At 45.6% G+C, this 20577-nt stretch overlaps 1 protein-coding gene across 7 annotated transcripts in view; it reads left to right on the top strand.

The window, feature by feature from the left end:
* The window catches only part of BRD4 (bromodomain containing 4), a 100825-nt gene extending 82066 nt beyond the window's left edge, over nt 1-18759 (top strand). For 6 of the 7 annotated variants that reach the window (XM_073588781.1, XM_073588782.1, XM_073588784.1 and 3 more), the window contains exons 11-21: nt 88-410; nt 613-723; nt 806-858; nt 7712-8006; nt 8102-8776; nt 8857-8966; nt 9071-9230; nt 9936-10063; nt 10357-10556; nt 13184-13388; nt 13473-18759. In XM_073588781.1, coding sequence (XP_073444882.1) covers nt 88-410; nt 613-723; nt 806-858; nt 7712-8006; nt 8102-8776; nt 8857-8966; nt 9071-9230; nt 9936-10063; nt 10357-10556; nt 13184-13388; nt 13473-13544 — 2332 coding nt within the window. In that variant the 3' untranslated portion in view covers nt 13545-18759. The remainder of the gene's footprint in view (nt 1-87; nt 411-612; nt 724-805; nt 859-7711; nt 8007-8101; nt 8777-8856; nt 8967-9070; nt 9231-9935; nt 10064-10356; nt 10557-13183; nt 13389-13472) is intronic. The other variant, XM_073588780.1, reaches the window with a different exon arrangement.
* Nucleotides 18760-20577: the final 1818 nt, after the last annotated feature.

Raw genomic sequence — 20577 nt, 5'->3', positions numbered from 1 at the left:
AAGTGTATTTCCTTTGAGAATCTCTTTCCTTGCCTTCTTTGAGTGATAGTAATTTAATGTTTTTTCCTCTTCCTTTTGTCATGATAGTATAAAGAAAGAAGCGCCCCTACCAGTGTCCCGCCCACCCCGACCTGCACCGCCACCCGCTCCCTGTGAGTCTTCAGAAGAGGAAACGCAGAGATGCCGGCCCATGTCTTACGAGGAAAAACGCCAGCTGAGCCTGGACATTAATAAACTTCCAGGGGAGAAGCTGGGTCGTGTAGTTTACATTATCCAGTCCCGGGAACCATCCCTTAAAAACTCAAACCCAGATGAGATTGAAATAGACTTTGAGACTCTGAAACCGTCCACTCTGCGAGAGCTTGAGAGATACGTCACCTCTTGCCTGAGAAAGAAGCGGAAGCCTCAAGGTGAGGTCATCTGTAACAGCGGCAGGAGTTGGCCATGCTTGCGGTGGAGTTAGCCATCCTCTGAATATTTCCATTTCGTAGCACGTGCACATTTATGGGTCCAATATTGGTGCCATGTATATATTGTGGAATACATGTGGGATGACTGATGTCTTCTGGCCTACTCACTGCTTTTGCCTGAAGCTGCTGTTCTATTCCCCAGATAAAATTGAGGCTCCGATCTCTGGCTCCGGTAAAGGGAAAGGCTTCTCCTCTTCAGAATCGGAAAGCTCCAGCGAGTCCAGCACTTCTGACAGTGAAGAATCTGATCCAGGTTAGATTACATATATACTGTATGGGTACAGTAAAACCCAGCACATCCAACAACCTTATTACAATTTCTTCTATATTTACAGAAATGGCCCCAAAACAGAAGAAAAAGAGTCACTCAGGGAGAGAGTCCAGAAAGGTAATCCTCACTATAGATAGCAGTAGACCAACCAGACTGCTCCCCCTGCACGTCTTGGCCACATTCATGACACTGTGAGGTTGTATCTACCTAATCTTAAGACTCCAGGCCCAATTCATCACTTGAGATTTATTGAAGACACTTTTTTTTCTCATAGTATTTGCACCAGGTTCTTAAGTAGTGCACGCGGTCCATGAAATTGTCCCAAGAAAATGCGTCAGATTGAAAATTCTTTCAGAAACTTTACTCCAGGCAGGGATTAGATTGAGGTGCACCAAAAAGTGCAACATTTGCTAAAAATCGCATTTCATGAATCTGTCTAAAAAAAATCTGGAAACAAAAATAAAAACTTTAAAAAGAAAGACGACTTAAATGTCGGAAAATGTATAGAGAATAAGGCCAAAATACTAAAGCTGCTAAAACGGGGCAAATCACTCAAGAAAACTGAAGAATCCTCAATGATGAATTACATTACAGGCCGGGTGTTTTTTTTTTTTTTGTTTTTTTTGTTTTTTTTTTCTCTCCTGATAAGCAAAATGAATGGGACTTGACTCCTTTAGAAATCAAACGAAAAAATAGTTTTCAATTCGTATGCAAATGAGGGGGCTTTAGTGCATCATTACGTCCCTTCACCTGCATATTGGCGAGGCTTTCCCCGCTTCTAATAGTGCTTGCTTTTTAGAGCAGACACTGAAAGCTGCCAGGGTGTTCACATGCGCACTGCTACTGCTTATGCACATCCTCCATTGTCTCCTTTCTGCTGACACTGTGCTATACACTAATACACCTGGAAGTGTAGCGAGCAGCTTCAGAGAAGAGGAGAGAGCAGAGAACTAATGCGTGCGGCTCCCAATTTTACTCCATCCCCGAATAGGTGATTGTTCACACCTATACTCACTATCATCATTGGTGGATTACTGAACAGTTCAGTGCCCCATGCATATGAAGCCCCATGACACTGTCAGTCAGAAGCTGGGGGGGGGGAGATATACAAATCAAGGGGCGTTAAACTGAGCTCTTGGCCACACCGAGGGTGCACTGAAGCACCCTAATTTGCATACAAATTAATTTTCTAAGGTACAGTGCTAGGATGATTTTTATAGGAGCTAAATCCCCTTTATCACCGTTGAGGTGATTTACAATGGTTTTTAGGGGTGACTGACTCTCTTTAAATGCTTGAATTTGGCTCTGCAAATAAGTTTTGCTGTTGGGTGTCATTAAAAATGTTGCACCGTTTGCCTTATACCTGCCTGTTGCGCTGTCAAGTGTAGGCTGCTAAAACGAGTTAACTGAGGAGCAGTCAGTGACATCATTCAGTTGTAAAGGGGGTACTCTGGGGAGATAGATTATTCTAATGGCCCAGCATTCATCTCTATATATAAAAATGAATGTATGTATGTGTGTATCACTAACCAATCACGAAGCATCTTTCGTTTCACTAGAGCTGTTCTAAAGAAGCTCAGCTGTGATTGGTTGCTATGATCAACAGTTTTCCTTGCAACCAATCACTAAGCATCTCATTACTCTTTCGCCTCATTGGGGGACACAGAACCATGGGTGTTATGCTGCTGTCCACTAGGAGGCGACACTATGCATTATCTGAAAAGATTAACTATTGCTCCTCCTCTGCAGTATACACCCCTGGACAGCGTTGGCCTTCTCCAGTTTTTGCTTAGTGTCGTATAGGAGGCACACCTAAAAAAAAATTTTTTCTTTTTTTCACTCCGTTTTTTTCCGACGGGATTACAGATGAAGAAAAGTGGGTCTCCTGTGAGACTCCCGGCATGGCTCCTTCCTCGGTCCCCTATTATGGGTGCCCAGTTGAAGTCGAGATGGCTATTCCCCATGTCGCTCCTTCCCCAGTCCTTCGGGTGCTGGTTCGAAGTCGAGACCCCCCTCCTTCCCCAATTCCTTTTGGGTTTCCGGGTTGAGGTTGAGGCGAGGATAAAGGCCCCTGATGGTGACAGCAGCACCCTCCCTAATACCCCTCTGGGAGAATTAGGTTGAGACACCTCAGGTAGGGTCTGTACAGGCAGCACTCTGCAGCTCCCAGCAGCCCCATCCCAGCTGCGGGCTCCTGTCGCGGCCGGGGGGGGAGTGCAGGCAGGCATGGCACAATAGAGATACAGGGCTCCCTGCGCCCCTGTCTCTGCGGCAGCACCAGCTCTATCGTGCCTCAGAGGGACCCCTCACAGGGCCCCCCTTCTGCTTATAGCCCCACCGCTATCCTGCCTTTAGATCCGGGGGAGTCCGGTTCAGATCCGACCCCCTCCCGGACTTTAGATAGAGTTCACTTCCAACCCACCAAACCGGTTCTTCCTCTCTGTTCCCCCAAAACCGCCAGCCAAGGCTCGTGCCTTCCACCAAGCGGTTTCCTCCCTTCTTCAAGCAGGAGTCATAGTACCGGTTCCCGCGGCCGAGCGCTTCCGAGGGTTCTACTCCAATCTATTCGTAGTCCCCAAGAAAGGAGGCAGCGTACGGCCCATATTGGACCTAAAACAACTCCACAAATATGTACGGGTTCGTCATTTTCGCATGGGACTGTTTTGGGACGTCCCATGGTTCTGTGTCCCCCAATGAGGCGACAGAGTAAAGGAGATTTTTGTGTACTCACCGTAAAATCTCTTTCTCTTAGCCTCTAATTGGGGGACACAGCTCCCACCCTGTTGCACCCGTAAGGGTTGTTACGGTTGAGATCTCATATTGTTCTTTGAGCTCGTACATAGTGGCCTTCTTACAGGCATGGTTATGTTTTCTGTTATATTCCTCCTAATGCTTTTGCACAAAACTGGAGAAGGCTAACGCCGTCCAGGGGTGTATATTGCAGAGGAGGAGCCATAGTTAATCTTTTTCAGATTATGCATAGTGTCGCCTCCTAGTGGACAGCAGCATAACACCCGTGGTTCTGTGTCCACCAATTAGAGGCTAAGAGAAAGATTTTACGGTGAGTACACAAAAATCTCCTTTTCAGCAGAGCTGGGTAAAAGAAGCTGAGCTGTGATTGTTTGCTATGAGCAGGTTTTCCCACTTGACAACACCTCAGCAGACATTGACATGGTGGGAGAAATCTAGCATCCCTGGGAACATAAGCTCCCAGCCATTGTCTGCCCTCCAGAAAGGAGCAGAGAGCACATGACCTAAATGAAAACCCCCTTCCCGTGGATCAATGGAATGCAAGTTAGGGCAAATCCATTCAGCGTTTTGGTACTGACCCCAGGCCTTTCTTACAGGGATCTCTGGTATGGAAGGCAGGGCAAATCCATCCAGTGCTTTGGTTCTGACCCCATGCATCTCTTAAAGGGATCATCGGTATGGAAGTCAGGGTAATTGCCTTCAAATGCTCTGGTACTGACCCCAGCCTTTCTTAAAGGGATCCCTGGTATGGAAGTTAGGGCAAATCCACTCAGCTCTCTGGTTCTGACCCAAGGCCCCTCTTAAAGGGATCCCTGGTATGGAAGTGGGGGCAAATCCAATCTACACTTTGGTACTGACCCCAGTCCTCTCTTAAAGGGATCTCCGGTATGGAAGTCAGGGCAATTGCCTTCAAATGCTCTGGTACTGACCCCAGGATCTCTTAAAGGGATCTCCTGTACATAAGTTAGGACAAATCCCTCAGCGCTCTGATTCTCACCCCAGGGTTCTATTAACGGGATCATTGGTATGGAAGTCGGGGCAAATCCACTCAGCGCTCTGGTTCTGACGCCAGGCCTCTCTTAAAGGGATCCCCGGTATGGAAGTTAGGAACGTTCCACTCAGCGCTCTGGTTCTGACCCCACGCTGACAGGATGATGTGGGATATTATGGGTAATAGGTGGCTCTGGCTGACGGGATGATGTGGGATATTAGGAGGAGTAGTCCGGTGGCTCTGGCTGACGGGATGATGTGGGATATTAGGAGGAGTAGTCCGGTGGCTCTGGCTGACAGGATGATGTGGGATATTAGGGGTAGTAGTTCAGCGGATGTGACGGGTTGATGTGGGATATTAGTGGTAGTAGTCTGGTGGCTCTGGCTGATGGGATGATGTGGGATAATAGTGGTAGTAGTCTGGTAGCTCTGGCTGACGGGATGATGTGGGATATTAGTGGTAGTAGTCCGGTGGCTCTGGCTGACGGGATGATGTGGGATATTAGGGGTAGTAGTCCGGTGGCTCTGACTGACGGGATGATGTGGGATATTAGGGGTAGTTGTCCGGTGGTTCTGGCTGACGGGATGATGTGGGATATTAGTGGTAGTAGTCCGGCGGATGTGACAGGTTGATGTGGGATATTAATGGTAGTAGTCCGGTGGCTCTGGCTGACGGGATGATGTGGGATATTAGTGGTAGTAGTCCGGTGGCTCTGGCTGACGGGATGATGTGGGATATTAGGGGTAGTAGTCCGGTGGCTCTGACTGACGGGATGATGTGGGATATTAGGGGTAGTAGTCCGGTGGCCCTTGCTGACGGGATGATGTGGGATATTAGGGGTAGTAGTCCGGTAGCTCTGGCTGACGGGATGATGTGGGATATTAGTGGTAGTTGTCCGGTGGCTCTGGCTGACGGGATGATGTGGGATATTAGTGGTAGTTGTCCGGTGGTTCTGGCTGACGGGATGATGTGGGATATTAGGGGTAGTAGTCCGGCGGATGTGACAGGTTGATGTGGGATATTAATGGTAGTAGTCCGGTGGCTCTGGCTGACGGGATGATGTGGGATATTAGTGGTAGTTGTCTGGTGGCTCTGGCTGACGGGGTGATGTGGGATATTAGTGGTAGTAGTCCGGTGGCTCTGTCTGACGGGATGATGTGGGATATTAGTGGTAGTAGTCCAGTAGCTCTGGCTGACGGGATGATGTGGGATATTAGTGGTAGTAGTCCGGTGGCTCTGGCTGACGGGATGATGTGGGATATTAGGGGTTGTAGTCCAGTAGCTCTGGCTGACGAGATGATGTGGGATATTTTAGTGAATGTGGCTATGCGGATGTGGGCGGGGCTCTACACTCAGAGTGTGTGTGTGTATGTATATATTATGTGTGTGTGTGTGTATATGTGTATGTGTGTGTGTGTATATATATATATATATATATATATATATATATATATATATATATATATATATATATATATATATATTCATTACAATTTGCTATAACTAAGGGTAGAGTTACATGTAGCGATGCACCAGCAATCCTGACAACGATATGGATCGCTGGTGCATCACTAAGTGGTCGCTAGTGAGCTGCCACACAGGCAGATCTCACCAACGACATAGCAGGGGTCGGGGGTCGCTACTTACCTGTCAGACGCGGCGATCCTGACGTCCTCCCGCCCGCGTCGCTCGTCGGCGCCGCAGGAAGCTGACGACGAGAAATGGTCCAGGAGCTTCTCGCGCGACCAACGATGAGCAGCGGGGGAGCCGGTCGGAGGTAAATATCAACGTCACAAAATCGGTGACTTTACAGCGATATTGCTACGATATCGCAGTGTGTAACGGGGGGCTTAACCGTAGTTAGTTACTATGCCCGGGCAGCGCCGGCTCTTCAGCTAGTAAACAATAAAGATAAGATGAACAGTGTTGTGTGTAACCCTCTGAGTACCTGTAATTCCATGTGACACTGGAGCTTCACTGCTAGTAGCCCTGCAGACAAGGAGACATTATCAGGGAGCTGCTGCTACTAGAAGGAGGGAGCAGACCACGCCTCCTGATCTGGGACGTAGCGTCCCATAAAGGAGGGTGAGCAGTGAGGAGCAGCTCCAGGGTCGCATGGAGTTAAGCCCCCCCTGTCACACACATCAATCTCACCAGCAAGATCGCTGTGTGTGACACTTATTAGTGACCGGCCCCCCTGCCGGGTATCCCTGATCACTGTTGAAACGTCTGGACATTTTTGGGGTCGCTGGTCTCCCGCTGGCCAGCACGCATCGCTGCTTGTGACAGGCGGGAGACCAGCGAGCAGGAGCTGGTAACTAAGGTATACAATGGGTTTCTAAGTGCTGCGCACCCCTTAGAAACCCGATGTGTACTTTGGTTACCAGCTCAGATACACTGTGGGTAACTAAGCGATGTGAGTTGCTATGTGTGACGGGGCCCTTACAGGTTCTCGGAGGTTTACAAACAGCACTGTTCATGTTATCGTTATTGTTTATGAATGCTGGGTCTTTAGAATAATTTTTTGTCTCTCCGGAGTAACAAAGAGCCTGTAAAAGCCAAACTGTGCAACATTTGTAATTAAACCCAATAGCAAAAATATTTGTTTTTCTCTAAATATATATACCGTAGTTATTAAAAAATAAAATGCTCTAAAGATGGACAACTTTCCTGCAGTAATGGACAGACACATGAAGGCTGTTTTCCCACCTGCATGTGGCTTTCAGGTATCATAGGAAGCACCATTTTGTGCTGGATCCATCTGAAGACTGATCTGAACGGCAGATGTCAGACCCCAGTGACTTATAATGGGGGCCCATTATACGGGGCTCCATAGGGGTTCTCTAGAAGAACGGCTGATACGAGGCTCCTGAATGGCAATGTGAACGTGACAAGTTTCATCCCTTTTCCAATCGTTCTTTGTTTCCATCCCAATAGCGGTGTCACATGATTGCTATATTCTTCTTTGTCAGATGATGGTGCTGTAACATCCGGCCACAATACTAGCAGCTTCTTTCTTTTCCTCGTAAACACGTGCGCCACCACGGGGAGGGGAGCTATAGCGGTCATCTATAGTGTAGCCGCAGCTCGCTAGACTGATGACTAAACTCACAATTGCGTGGAACAGAAATTAACCTTTACAAAGAGAGACACAATGTAAATTTTCTGTGCACATTTGGGGCCAGCTCTTTCTTAATTTTTTACTTTATTTATTTTTTGTCTCTACAGAATCATCATCAGTCCCACCCTCCTCAGCCGTCTCTTGCACCCCCTTCCAATGCCATGAAGCCACCCTCCCCTATCCCTCCACCCTCCTACGTCCCTCCTCCCAGCCTGGACTCGTCCCATCCATCCCTTCATCATCCTCTCCATCCTGCTAGTGTTTTTGAAGCAGTTTCTGCTCACTACGGGCAGGCAGGTCTGCACATCCCGGCACCTGATCTTCCAGCACATCTAACAGGTGGTCAGCCGGAACGCATTTCGCCGCCTCATCTCAACCAACATGCTCTTGTTAGTCCGCCAGGTAAACTGCATTTCTGTCTTACTTGCACACTGACTGTACCAAGTGTGAGAATATTTTCTGTGACTGATTATATATATATATATTTTTATTTACAGCTCTGCACAATGCCATGCCCCAGCAACCCTCTCGCCCTTCAAACCGTGCGGCTGCTCTCCCCCCAAAACCTATCCGACAACCCTCAGCTTCACCCCCTCCACCACAAACACATCACCAACCAGTCTCTCATTCCCACCATCATCATCCACAGCCCCCTCATGTGCTTTTAGAAGATGATGGTCCACCGTCTCCCAACAGCGATCTCCATCCTTCCCCTATTCATCTAGGCCCTGCACAGATGGCCCTTTACCTGCAGCAACTACAGAAATCACAGCAAGCTCCCGCTCAGTCTCCCCTGCAGCCACTCCTCCCTTCTGTCAAAGTGCAAAATCAAGCCCCACTGACCGTCCCTCCCCAGTCAGTGCGTCACCTGCCGAACCTGCCTTACCCTTCTCCTTCCTCTTCCTCTATAAGCACTGCCCCCCAACCTCCTCCTCCTTCCCATGTTCATCAGTTACAGAGTCCTCCTGCAACATCCCAACAGCAGCCGCCTGGGCCGGCACCACCTTCCTCACAACACCCAGCTCTGCAAAGCCCCTTGGTTCCTCCGCACCAACAGCTGGTGCAACACCAGCAGGCCAAGCAGCAGCAAGTGATCCAACACCATCACCCGTCACCTCGGCAGCAGAAATCGGAGCCGTACCCCGGAGGTGAGAAGATCAGGGGCATGCCAGGTATTTTCCAAAGGGATGACGACTCATGAAACAGGCACTTTCTATGCTACGTGTAATTTATTCTGATTTGTTCTGTCCAGGTCACATGAGAGAGGCTCCATCACCGCTTCTCCTCCATTCACCACAGGTGGCTCCATTTGCAGGCATGCCACATTCACCGTCACCACAGGCCATGCAGCCTAAGAAGCAGGTAAACTTGATTGCATCTCTGCTTTGTGTGTCTTTTTCAGCAGGTTCTTTTTTTTTTTTTTTTTTTTTTTTTTTTTTTTCTAATCCACTTGTTTACTCCTCCAGGAAATGAGAGGATCATCAGTGTTGCAGCCTCAGCCACTCGTGGTAAAAGAACAAAAGCGCCATTCACCCTCTCTGAGGCCTGAAGGCTTCTCTCCTGGCATGAGGAGTGAATCCCACAAACTTCCAGAGTCCCTTAAAGGTTCCAGCCATGACCAGCCCCGTGAGTGCAGATGTCATTTATGTTGCACATGCAAAGTTATTCAGATGTTGCCTAGTGATGGCTGATCCTTCACTGTATGTTTAGAGATTCTCAACGCTGAGAGATCAGAATCCATTCTTTGCTAGGTAGAGTGGATGAGTGAACATGCTCAGATAACATCTTATCCGAGCATGCTCGGGTGTTTCGGGCGTGCTCGTATATTATGTTCGAGTCCCCGCAGCTGCATGATTTGCAGCTGTTAGCCTGAACACATGCGTTGGTTCCTTAACAAACAGGCAATCACCACATGTGTTCAGGCTGTCTAACAGCCACAAACCATGCAGCCGCAGATACTCGAACATAATATACGAGCACACCCAGATGCTCGGAAAACATCCTGCACGCCTACGATCATTCCAACACCCGGCACTGATGTCCTGTCAATGAGATCAAGACCCATACAGAATATCTGCCAGGCGTTGGATGGTAGAATGTTGTGCAGGAGCAGTCTCTCCACTCAAGATGACCAAATTGTGTGGAAAAGATGGACGCAGCATGACCCCTTTAATTTTTCCCCCATCTCTTAAATTTTCCCTTTGCTTGCACTTAAACATTTTGCAAACCTCTACATCTCTTGCTTGTCTTGGGGACATTAGAGAGGGTATGATTACGTCTCATTAACAGGATGTTTGCATCAGCCTAATACGTGACTTCTCTCATTTTCAGGGCCAGAGATGAAACCGATTGATGGTAGCCGCCCTATGCGATCCTCTGAGCAGAGCATCCCCCCTCAAGGGATACTTGAGAAAGAGAAGCAAAAGCAGGAGCCCAAAACGCCAGTGGCCCCCAAAAAGGTAATATGAATACAGATTTTCAAAGGATTATTGGATTACCCTTCACAAAGCGAAGCCTGAGTCCAACACTACCACATTTAATGGACCTGTGAAAGTCACATGGAGGGTGGAGGATAGTGCAGTGCCCCCATAGTTTTTTGTCCCGTTCGTTCTTCATACTTGACCATGCTGCTTATTTGCGCTGCAGTGTATATCCGTGTCCTTCGACTGGACAAATTAATGCAGTGTGCACAGCGCCTATGAGTGTAATATGCATACATGTTTCTTTTATGACTTGTCATATTTCTCTGCAGGATATGAAAATTAAAAAAATGGGATCATGGGCGAGTCTAGTGCACAAGACCCCAGTCACCCCCACAGCAGCTGGGAAGTCATCCAGCGATAGCTTTGAGCAATTTAGACGAGTAGCACGTGAGAAAGAAGAGCGGGAGAAGGCTCTAAAACTTCAGGCTGAACAAGCCGAGAGGATGCGACGAGAGCAGGAGAGGATGAGGTAAGGCTTCTACTGCTATCTGTACATCAGCTTTAAAAAAAAACAAAACAAATGAACATATGCCCTACAGTGTAAGACTGGTAAAGAAGCCCAAAAATAGGTATCATTACTACTATACACAAGTCACTGAAGCGACTAAAAATAAGTCATAGCCACCCCAACAAGTTTCGCCTTGACAGGCTTCCTCGGGGCTGGGGATAATGATGAGTTACAAAAAGGGAAGTTGTATCTCTTAATGCCTTACAGCCATGGCTAATCAGGCTAGAGTAGTACTAATACCGTATATACTCGTGTATAAGCTGACCAGAGTATAAGCTGACACCCCTAATTTTGCCACAAAAAACTGGGAAAATGTATTGACTCGTGTATAAACCTAGGGTGGAAAATGCAGCAGCTACTGGTAAATTTCAAAAATAGATACCAATAAAAGTAAAATTAATTGAGACATCAGTAGGTTAAATGTTTTTGAATATCCATATTGAATCAGGAGCCCCATATTATGCTCCATACAGTTCATAATGGGCCCTATGAGATGCTCCATACAAAATACACCCTATATAATGCTGCACAAAGGTTAATAATGGTCCCATAAGATGCTCCATATGCTGCTCCATAAAGGTTATGGTCCCATAAGATGCTCCATAGATTATGCCCCATAAAATGCTCCATAGAATAGACCCCATAAGATGTTCCATAAATTATGCCCCCATATGCCGCCCCATAAGATGCTCCATAGATTATGCCCTCATAAGATGCTCCACAGATTATGCCCTCATAAGATGCTCCACAGATTATGCCCTCATAAGATGCTCCATAGATTATGCCATCATAAGATGCTCCATAGATTATGCCCTCATATGCTGCCCCCATAAGATGCTCCATTGATTGTGCCCCCATATGCTGCCCCATAGATTATGCCCCCATATGCTACCCCCATACGATGCTCCATAGATTATGCCCCCATAAGATGTTGCATATATTATGTTCCATATATTATGCCCCCATATGCTGCTGCAAATAAAAAAAAAAAAAAAAGACTCACCTCCGTTGCTGGGGGCCAGGTGCCGGTGTCACCGCTGGCTCAGGACCCGGCACCTCAGATATTCGCCTGTCCCCGTTCCATCGCTGCTCGCCGCTGTCTGCTGCCGGGTCCCTCTGTCAGTGATGTTCAGGCAGAGGGTGCAGCGTGCCCTCTGCTGCCTGGAATGTTACTGACAGAGGACGTGGCAGACAGCGGCGAGCAGCGTTGGATCGGGGACAGGTGAATATCGCATATACTTACCCCCCTCCTGGCGCGGTCTCTGCAGCCTCGCTTCTCCCACTGTCTCCCTTCCTTCCTTCCGCGGTCACTTGGTACCGCTCATTAAAGTCATGACTATGCACATGTTCATGTATTTAATTAGTGGTACCACGTGACCGCTGAAGGAAGGAGCCGGAGACCGTGGGACAAGCAGGGGGTGGTCAGTATGATCTGACACCCCCGCCGACCCCCTGGCCTATATGACTCGCGTATAAGCCGAGAGGGGGATTTTCGGCCCCAAAAAATGGGCTAATGGGCTGAAAATCTCGACTTATACGCGAGTATACACATTAATTAATTAGGACAGTTAGCATAAAAGGTAGGAGTCTCCAGTTAAGTAATCTGATTACATATGCAATATAATTTTAGCAACTTTTAAAAGTATTGACCACTTTTTTAATTTAGATTTAATAAAAGTCATGTTTTATTATATCTCTTAACATAGGGCTTATTTACCCGCAGCTTAAAAACAGCTCGCTGCACATATGTTCAGTGCTTTCAGCTTCTTTTCACTGCTTTATGTTTCTAAAGACGCAAAGCAGTTAAAAGAACCGAAACGTTGCCCCAAAAAAACCCCTGCTGTAGGCAAAATATACCAGTGTGTCCTGAAGAGTTTTCTTCTTTGCCTTATTGGAGGGGACACAGGACCATGGGTGTATGCTGCTGCCACTAGGAGCAGTTAAGACAAAAAAAAGTTAGCGGGGTGGAGCTATGGCTAACAGTGAAGACAATCTTGTAAATAGGCTATCCAAGCGTTATTAACCTCGTTTTGTTTGTTTTTGTTGCCATTTCATGAGATGCATACATTTTTTATTTTTACGGCTGATGGATTACTTCAGATGTGTCTCAACTGTCAGAGGAACAGAGTTGTAATCAAGCACACCTGATCTGCTCACTCAGATGTAGAGCAGGGCTGTGACAGGAAGGTAAGAACCTCCTTTGCTGATTTGGCACAACTGGCTTTTTTTTCTTCAGCTTCATCTTGGTCAGTTTTGCTTACCTATTCTGCCAGCTTTACAGCAAGACACGGAAACTGACACAATCTGGAGATAAAAAAAACCTTTTGTGCTCGGTACCCTGAGAAGTGTTGTTTTTTTTTTCCGATCACAGCCCTGTTCAATGGCTGAGTGAGCAGATCCAGGTAAGTTTGTCCACGATGCTGCTCCTCTGAGGGTTGAGACACATGCCTCGACCAATGTTTTTTCAGGCTGCAACTCATCCAGACAACCCCTTTTAAAGTGTACTTTTACTTTAGAGCATACCTTCTATTTTGGGAAGCTGTTTTTTTATGTACCTTGACTTGTCTAATATAACGTGTTTCCTCTAGATCTCGGGAAGAAGATGATGCTCAGGAGCAAGCACGTAAAGTGCACGAAGAGGCTCGTAGGAGACAAGAGCAGCAGCAACAACAGCAGCAGCATGTGCAAAATACTCTTCCTGCTGCTCCTCCGCCTACACAAAGCTCGCAGCCGATCATGGATCAGAGAGAGATGGAAAGGAGGAGAGAACAGGAGAGAAGACGGCGACAGGCGGTAAGCCCCCAAGCATCACGGTATTCGTGCGTTCGGTGTAGATAAGCTTGCAGCTTCTCATTTTCTTGTCCTCTGTTCTTACAGATGGCCCCCTCTATAGACATGAATTTTCAGAGTGACCTGATGGAGATATTTGAACAGAACTTGTTCTCCTGAGACTTCAATCTTCGCACCGTCACCACCTCCACCACTTTACTCCACTCAACCCTGTCCCATGATTTTCACCTTCTTGAGGGTTTTTTTTCTTTCTGAAAACATTTTTTTTTTTTTAATGTCGCTGCTGAGGGGCAAAAGGGACACCACCCTTACAAGAGACATTGACGTTCATGCCCCTCATGTATTTTTATCCCAGCCTTCGTACATGGAAACGTGGAGTCTTCTGAAGTGTTGATACGAAAGCGAGAGGAGACACATGGCCTCAGTATGGATTATCGTGCAGTAAAAACCTTCTGATTTCATACCAACCCCCCTTCCTCCTCTTGTGGCAGAGCAATTTGGAAAAGCAGAGACTCTCTGGGGTGGGTGGGGAGGGGTAGCAGAGGTTATCCCTCTATAACCCACTTTCTGTGAGAAGTGGGGGGGACTGGAGCGCTCTGCATTGAATGAGGTTCACGCGCAAGAGACAGGCGTTTGGGTACAGTGCAAAGTGTGCTTGTTTGTGTCGGGGCGAAGAGGGGCCGCAGAACATTGCTAATTGTGTGCGCAAACAAATCGCTACAGCAAGTAGAGATTACCTGGTGTATATAATCCAAACGCCCTCGCAGCTCTTGGGAGCCCATTTAGCCTTGTTTTATACTATTACATCTACTCACCTTTTCCGTCATTGCACTTTGAGTCCAGTCATCGGGTACCAGGCAGAGATGCACGTATTGTCGCGCGCCGCGATTAGGCAAGGTGGCACACTTACACAGCAGCCGTAGCTAGGTGTGGCATTAGAAGAGACCTGCTATGAGTGAAACGCGGTCAGTTAGTGTTCAGAGCATTCATCCGCAGCGTGCGTCATGTCCCGTACCCGATGTCGCTCACTCTGTACTTGTCGGCTGCATTTCACATACAGCAATGACTGCTCAATGACAGCCCATGGTTTTTGTACACATTTCCATGTGCCTGCAATGATTGTACTTAATTTTTTTTTTTCGTTTTTCTTTTTTTTTTTTTTAATATTGTATTCATATTCATGCTGTGTACGTGTGCGCGTATGTTTGTCCCTTGTACTCCCAAATTGCTCTTGAAACTCAGGTATTAATCCCCCTTTCTCTATACGGACGTAGAAAACGGCTCGGCGTGAATCCAGTAGAACGTAAGCAAAGCCTAGCGAAATAGTCGTGTCCCCCAGAAAAAGCCAGATTTCTCGTTCTGTACATCCATTGCATTGTATATCGCTTTCCACGTGTACATGCGGTGGGCCGTATACAGACACACACATGGAGTTGCATGGTTTATTACGTATTCTTATGACTTTGTTATAAAACACCATTCTATGTATTTTAATATCGCTCTGCTGGGCCGACCCATTTACATTACATTGCATGGCTGTCTTCACGCGAAAAAATTAGAAGGGAAAAAAAAAAGTGAAATAACCCTCCGTAGTCTACGTTTTCTCACCCAGCAAGGTCTTCTCCCATCGCTTGCTTGCGCGATCCTGTATATGAAGGGTGATGCTGTGCGAGCACAGTGCCGTGTCCTTGTATTCTCACAGGGATAGAACGCTTCAACACGTGGTCGTCCAACCCGCGAATGGGCTTTCTGGAGCGTGGAGTTTAAAAAAAATAAAAAATATTAACGTGTGTGTAAAAGTCGTAGACCAGGTCGGCCTGAAAAAAAGGCCCAAAAAGAAGTTCTGTATACACTGTAGCATCAAAAGTTCATCCGACCACAAAATGCTGTGAAATCTTGGAGTCCAGCTCGCCACCGCAGGTTAAACCTGGCGCAATGATCTGCTCGCACACAATACAATAGTCTGCAACAGTCCCTATGCCCTTAGTCTGTAGGCACTGCAGTAATGCAGAGTAGCTGTACCAGCCCCAAGTTTAGTGCGGGCCCTGTGAGTGAATGTGTATGTACGTGAGTGTGTATTTGTGCGTGCATGGCGGGGAGGGAGAGGGTGGTGGGAAGGGATCTTTAATTGTTTTGATCACCCTGTTAATTTGATACAAACTCGCCTTCCCTGGAACTTTCCGACCCATATCCTGTCTCTGTAATTTTACTCTGTTTTAATTTTTTTTTTGTTCTTTTTTTTAATTTTATTTTATATATAAATATATATAATTTGAACTGTTAAAAAAAAAAAAAAACTAAAATCCTTTTTATGTGCCATAAGCTCTGTTTCCTCTATTCTCCACCCAATCCCCTTCTCCTATTGTTTTCCTCATTTTTTTTATTTTTATTTTATTTTTTTTTTTTTAAATATAGAGCTCTCACCTCCCTCCTCTCCCCCCATTCATTTTCCTGAGCAAACAGGCACAGAAGTCTGTGTTGTAACTGATTTCATGCAATAAAGTCTTTTTTTTATTATATTTTCATTTCATTTTACTTTTGCTGCATATACAAAAAAAAAAAAAACACAAAAACTTAGTATTATTTATGTTGGTTTCAACCCGTTTGCCTCTGTCACCCACCTTAACTCCTGCCCACCCCTATATTGTTTCCTCCTTTTTTTTTTGTTAGTTACCCTGCACAAGGCTTGCTCTCTTCATCTACGGGGCATGGTGGTAAGTGCCCCGCAGAAGCGGTGGAGGGTGTGGGGATTGACACATTGGCAATATTGGGGAGCCATGTAAGATTGTGAGGGTGATACTTGTTCAGTATTTGCAAAGTGGTGATGGGGTTCGTGATGCTCTGCAGGGGCGGAAAACAATTTTTTTTTTTTTTCTTTTTGGGACCGTCATAATTGGAAGCGGGTTATAGGAAGGACACATAATACCGTGCACTAAGGCGTTCAGGACAGGATGTACTTCCATTTGTATTCATCCTTAATATATTTCTGGAACATACCCACTTATTTTCTGGTATTACTAAGCAATGGGCATTTGACCGAGATGTTATTCTAGAATCCTAAGGCCATTCACCTATTAAACAGTGTTCTTTCTCTCGTTCCCAAACTTCATCTGGATCCCTTTTTCCGATTGCCTTACAGCATCCGATCTCTATACCAGTCATGTCCCATGTCTTATCTGGTTTTTTTTTTAAATTATTTTTTATTCATCCTTTTTCACAAAATTACTGTCATGATGTAAATTATAAAGTCAATTAAAATGTATTAATTTTTTTTTTTTTTTAAGGAATAATTTGGGCTCTTGACCCCTTCAACTTTTCATGTAAGACTCTTGTCTCCTACTGAACCATTTAAATATGCTGGAAAAAAATAATTTCTGGTATCTGTGCAAAAATACACCCTCCCCATCCCCCCCCATATAAATGGACTATTTTCTATTTTTGTAATCAAAAAGTAAAATATTTAGCAGTATACTGGGTTGTCCTTTGAGGGAAGGAGCGATAAGATGTCAATGTGTTATGACTTCCTAATGGCTGCAACGATTCTCAGTAAAGACGCGCGTCGAGGACGTCTGTGCAACTTGTGTTCGACTCGACTATTTTGAGAGCTTTGAATTTGCTCTAAAATAAAAGGGACAAGTAGCCAGCGACTTGCATTCAAGTCCGCGGCAAGTGAGTCGCTTGCAACAGAAAATCCAACTCCTATGGACATCATAGGAAATCATTAGAGGCGACACTTCTGTTTTTAGTGACGCGCGACACCAAAAGGAGGAGGGCAGGGTACATCTTCCAAAATCCTGGAAATAATGTCAATGACTCATGCATGGGATTTCAGAAGTGACCGTGAGGAAATAGGCTCCCTTCCGAGATGGCCGTCAAGCCGTATTGAACAGATCAAGGACTTTTGATCACAGATTCACCAATTCCTTGACTTAAAGGGGTTGTCTGGTAAAGAGAAGTTACCACCTATCCACAGGTCGTTGTTGGGTCCGATCACTTTTACTTCCAAAGATCTGTAGAATGGGGCACTTTCTTAATTGCTTCATTGGGTGGACACAGGTAACCATGGGTGTATGCTGCTGTCGCTAGGAGGCATGGGGGCAATTTTAGCCCCGTTAGATTGGAGCGGCCGTGCCCACACTCTACTACCCGTCCATTTATTTACTATGGGACTGCTGGAGCGCTACGCTCTGCTTTCCAGCAGCCACATAGGTAATGTATGGAGCGGCGGTCGAGCAAGCGCACTGCCACTATATTATAATAGATAAAAGTGCCCTGCTCCTGTCTATCTTTAGAGGTTCCAGTGATCGGACCCCCACTAATAAGTTATAACCTAAACTGTGGATAGATAACTAGTGATGAGCGAGCGAGTTCGGATATAGTGTTATCCCATGCCCTGTTGTCAGAGTATCTCTGGGGCTCGGTAATATGTTCGAGTCCCCGCGGCTGCATAATTTGCAGCTTTTAGACAGCTGCGACACATGCCAGGATTGCAGCCGCAAATCATGCTGTCGCGGGGACTTGAACATATTATTCGAGCACACCCAATGTACTCCGATAACTCCCAAGCATGCTGGGATAGGGTGTTACCGGAGCACACTCAGGTGATAACTGAGTGTCTTCGGCGTGCTCGAATAATATGTTCGGGTCCCCGCGGCTGCATGTCTCGCTGCTGTTGCGAACCGTTCCACTACAGATCAAGCAGTTATAAATAAATTGTAAAAAAAAAATCCTTTTTTTTTTTTTTTCTAAATACTCTCCCATCCCTCCCCCTCAAAAAAAAAAAAAAAATTTCTCTAATTTGACAATATTAATCCAAAAGTTTTTTTTAACTATTTAATCTATATTTATTTTGCAGATCATTGTAATCTATTAATCCTGCCTAGGAAGTAATAGCTTATATATATTTAAAAAAAAAAAATGAGGTTATTCATTGGAAAGCCCTGCCATTTACTATAGATAGGATTATCTGGTCTTTCGTTATGTCATTTTTCACCACGACAATCATCATTTCTTCGTCCAGTCTCGCACCCAATGTGACTTCTTGACAGATTTGGGTGGGTGTTTTTGTATTTTTATATTTTCATGGGGTTTTTTTGGATTTGAAGAAGGGACAGTGTTAAACACTCCTCATTTGTGTATTCATTGGGATCCATTACATCCACGGTGATCTAATGATGTCTATTCATACCGCTTTTAAGTAAGCCAATCAAGCACTACTTCTGTGAATAGATGAGGTTTGTCTTTTTTTTTTTAATAATTACATGACTGGTAAAGTGCTTTGAGGCTTCCATAGGTGCACAATGCCGTCTTTGGTCGGCACTTGTACTAGTATCCATAACCCCCTATATAGCTTTTTTTTTTTTTTTTTTTTTTTTTTTTTTTTTGCAGAAACCCTGCAGAGCATCACAAATTCATATAAACACAAAATACCAAATTTATATCAAACTACACATGTATCACAGCTTGTATTACCATGTTCTTATAATTAAAGACTGTCTGTGAATTTAAGAAATAAATAGAATTTTTACTCTACAGTTGTGCAGATGTGCTTGTGATAAACTATTCAGGTATTTTCCTTTTTTAAAAAGAAACGTTAGATGTATGCTTTATTAAGTAATGTTTTTGCTGTATATTTTTTAATTAAAGGGGTTATCCAGGACTATGTATATTTTTTTTTTTTTTTGCTATGCGCCTAAGATCTAACAGCAGGTAGTTACTAACTACCTGTCTGTTGTGCCCGGCGCGGATCTCTACCGGCACAGAACAGTCACTGACCACTCCTGACGGCGATTCTGTGGCTTCTGCTGACATCACATAGATACAGCAGCGGCCTCTCTTCTGCTCTGCTATGTGTTGACAAGGCGCGACTGCCAACATGTTGATTGACTGTTGGCTCCTTAGCTGTGCGGAGCCAGCTGTCAATCAGCATGACCTCAGATGATTCTGTGGCTTCTGCTGACGTCACATCGATAGAGCAGCGGCTTTTCTTCCGTGCTGGTCTATTAACGAGGCGCGACTGCCGACATGTTGATTGACTTCTGTCAATCAGCATGACATCAGCAGTCAAGCCCTGTTGATTGAGCTGTCCGGAAGAGGAAGAACTGCTCTGTTGACTTGGAGCAGCTTAATCGCCGGTAGGAGCAGTTAGTGACGACAACAGGTAGAACAGGCTGTTGCTCCTCAGAAACTGCCAGTTAGTTCTTAGGCCCATAGTAAAAACAAAATTAAATAGTCCCAGATAGACCCTTTAAGAAATGAATAGACGTGTATATATATCAGGATATATACATGTGTGAATAAAATATATAATTTTCCAAAGTATGTGCCCCCTCCACAACCTGAAGGAGCTTTTATGAAATCTCATTCTAAAGAAATTGCTCTTAATAGAGAGTTGGTTCCTCCTTTTCAGATACAACAGCTTCCACTCTCCAGGAAAGTTTTCTACAAGATTTTGGAGGTGTCTGTGAGAAGTTTTGCCCATACATCCAGAAGAACATTTGTGAGGTCAGACCCTGATGTTGAGGAGAGGCCGAGCTCACAATCTCAGATATAGATCATTCCAAAGGTGTTGGATGGGGCTGAGGTCCTGACTCTGTGATGTTCATGTTCTTCCTCACCAAACTCCCTCAACCATGTCTTTATGGATTTTGTGCTCTGGACACAGTCATGGGGAAGAGAAAAGAACCTTTCCCAAACTGTACCCACAAAGTTAAAGGCTACAATTGTCCAAAGTGTCTTGTATGCTGAAGATGCTGAAGTATTAATATTATCCTTCACTGGTGCTAAGGGGCCTCAGCTGATGCCAGAAAAAGTATCCCATAACCCATCTCTCATTCAGACCTTACAGCTGATACAATGCAGCTAACGTTCTCCTGGCATTTGCCAAACTCCTACTCGTTCTTCATACTGCAAGATGGAGAAGTGTGATCTGTCACTGCACAAAACGTGTTTCCACCACAAAGTCCTTCAGGCCATACTGTCTTATGCTTGGCATTGTGCTTTGTGATGTAAGGTGGCATGAAGCTCCTGGTGGAGCGCAGTGTCTGCACTGATGTTAATAGAGGAGGTCTGGACTCTGCAGTTACGGAGACAGCAGAGCGCTGGTGACTTTTCTGCCCTCTGCTCCTCAGCACTCAGCCTCCTGCTTTGAAACAGTACAGGGTCTCTACTTTATGGCTGTCTCACTGCGGTT

Source organism: Dendrobates tinctorius, unplaced genomic scaffold (genome assembly GCF_039654945.1).
Source record: "Dendrobates tinctorius isolate UK_male_01 unplaced genomic scaffold, ASM3965494v1 ptg000104l, whole genome shotgun sequence".
Taxonomy (NCBI): domain Eukaryota; kingdom Metazoa; phylum Chordata; class Amphibia; order Anura; family Dendrobatidae; genus Dendrobates; species Dendrobates tinctorius.
Note: the sequence above shows the minus strand (reverse complement) of the source record. Positions and strands in the feature narration are given on the sequence as shown.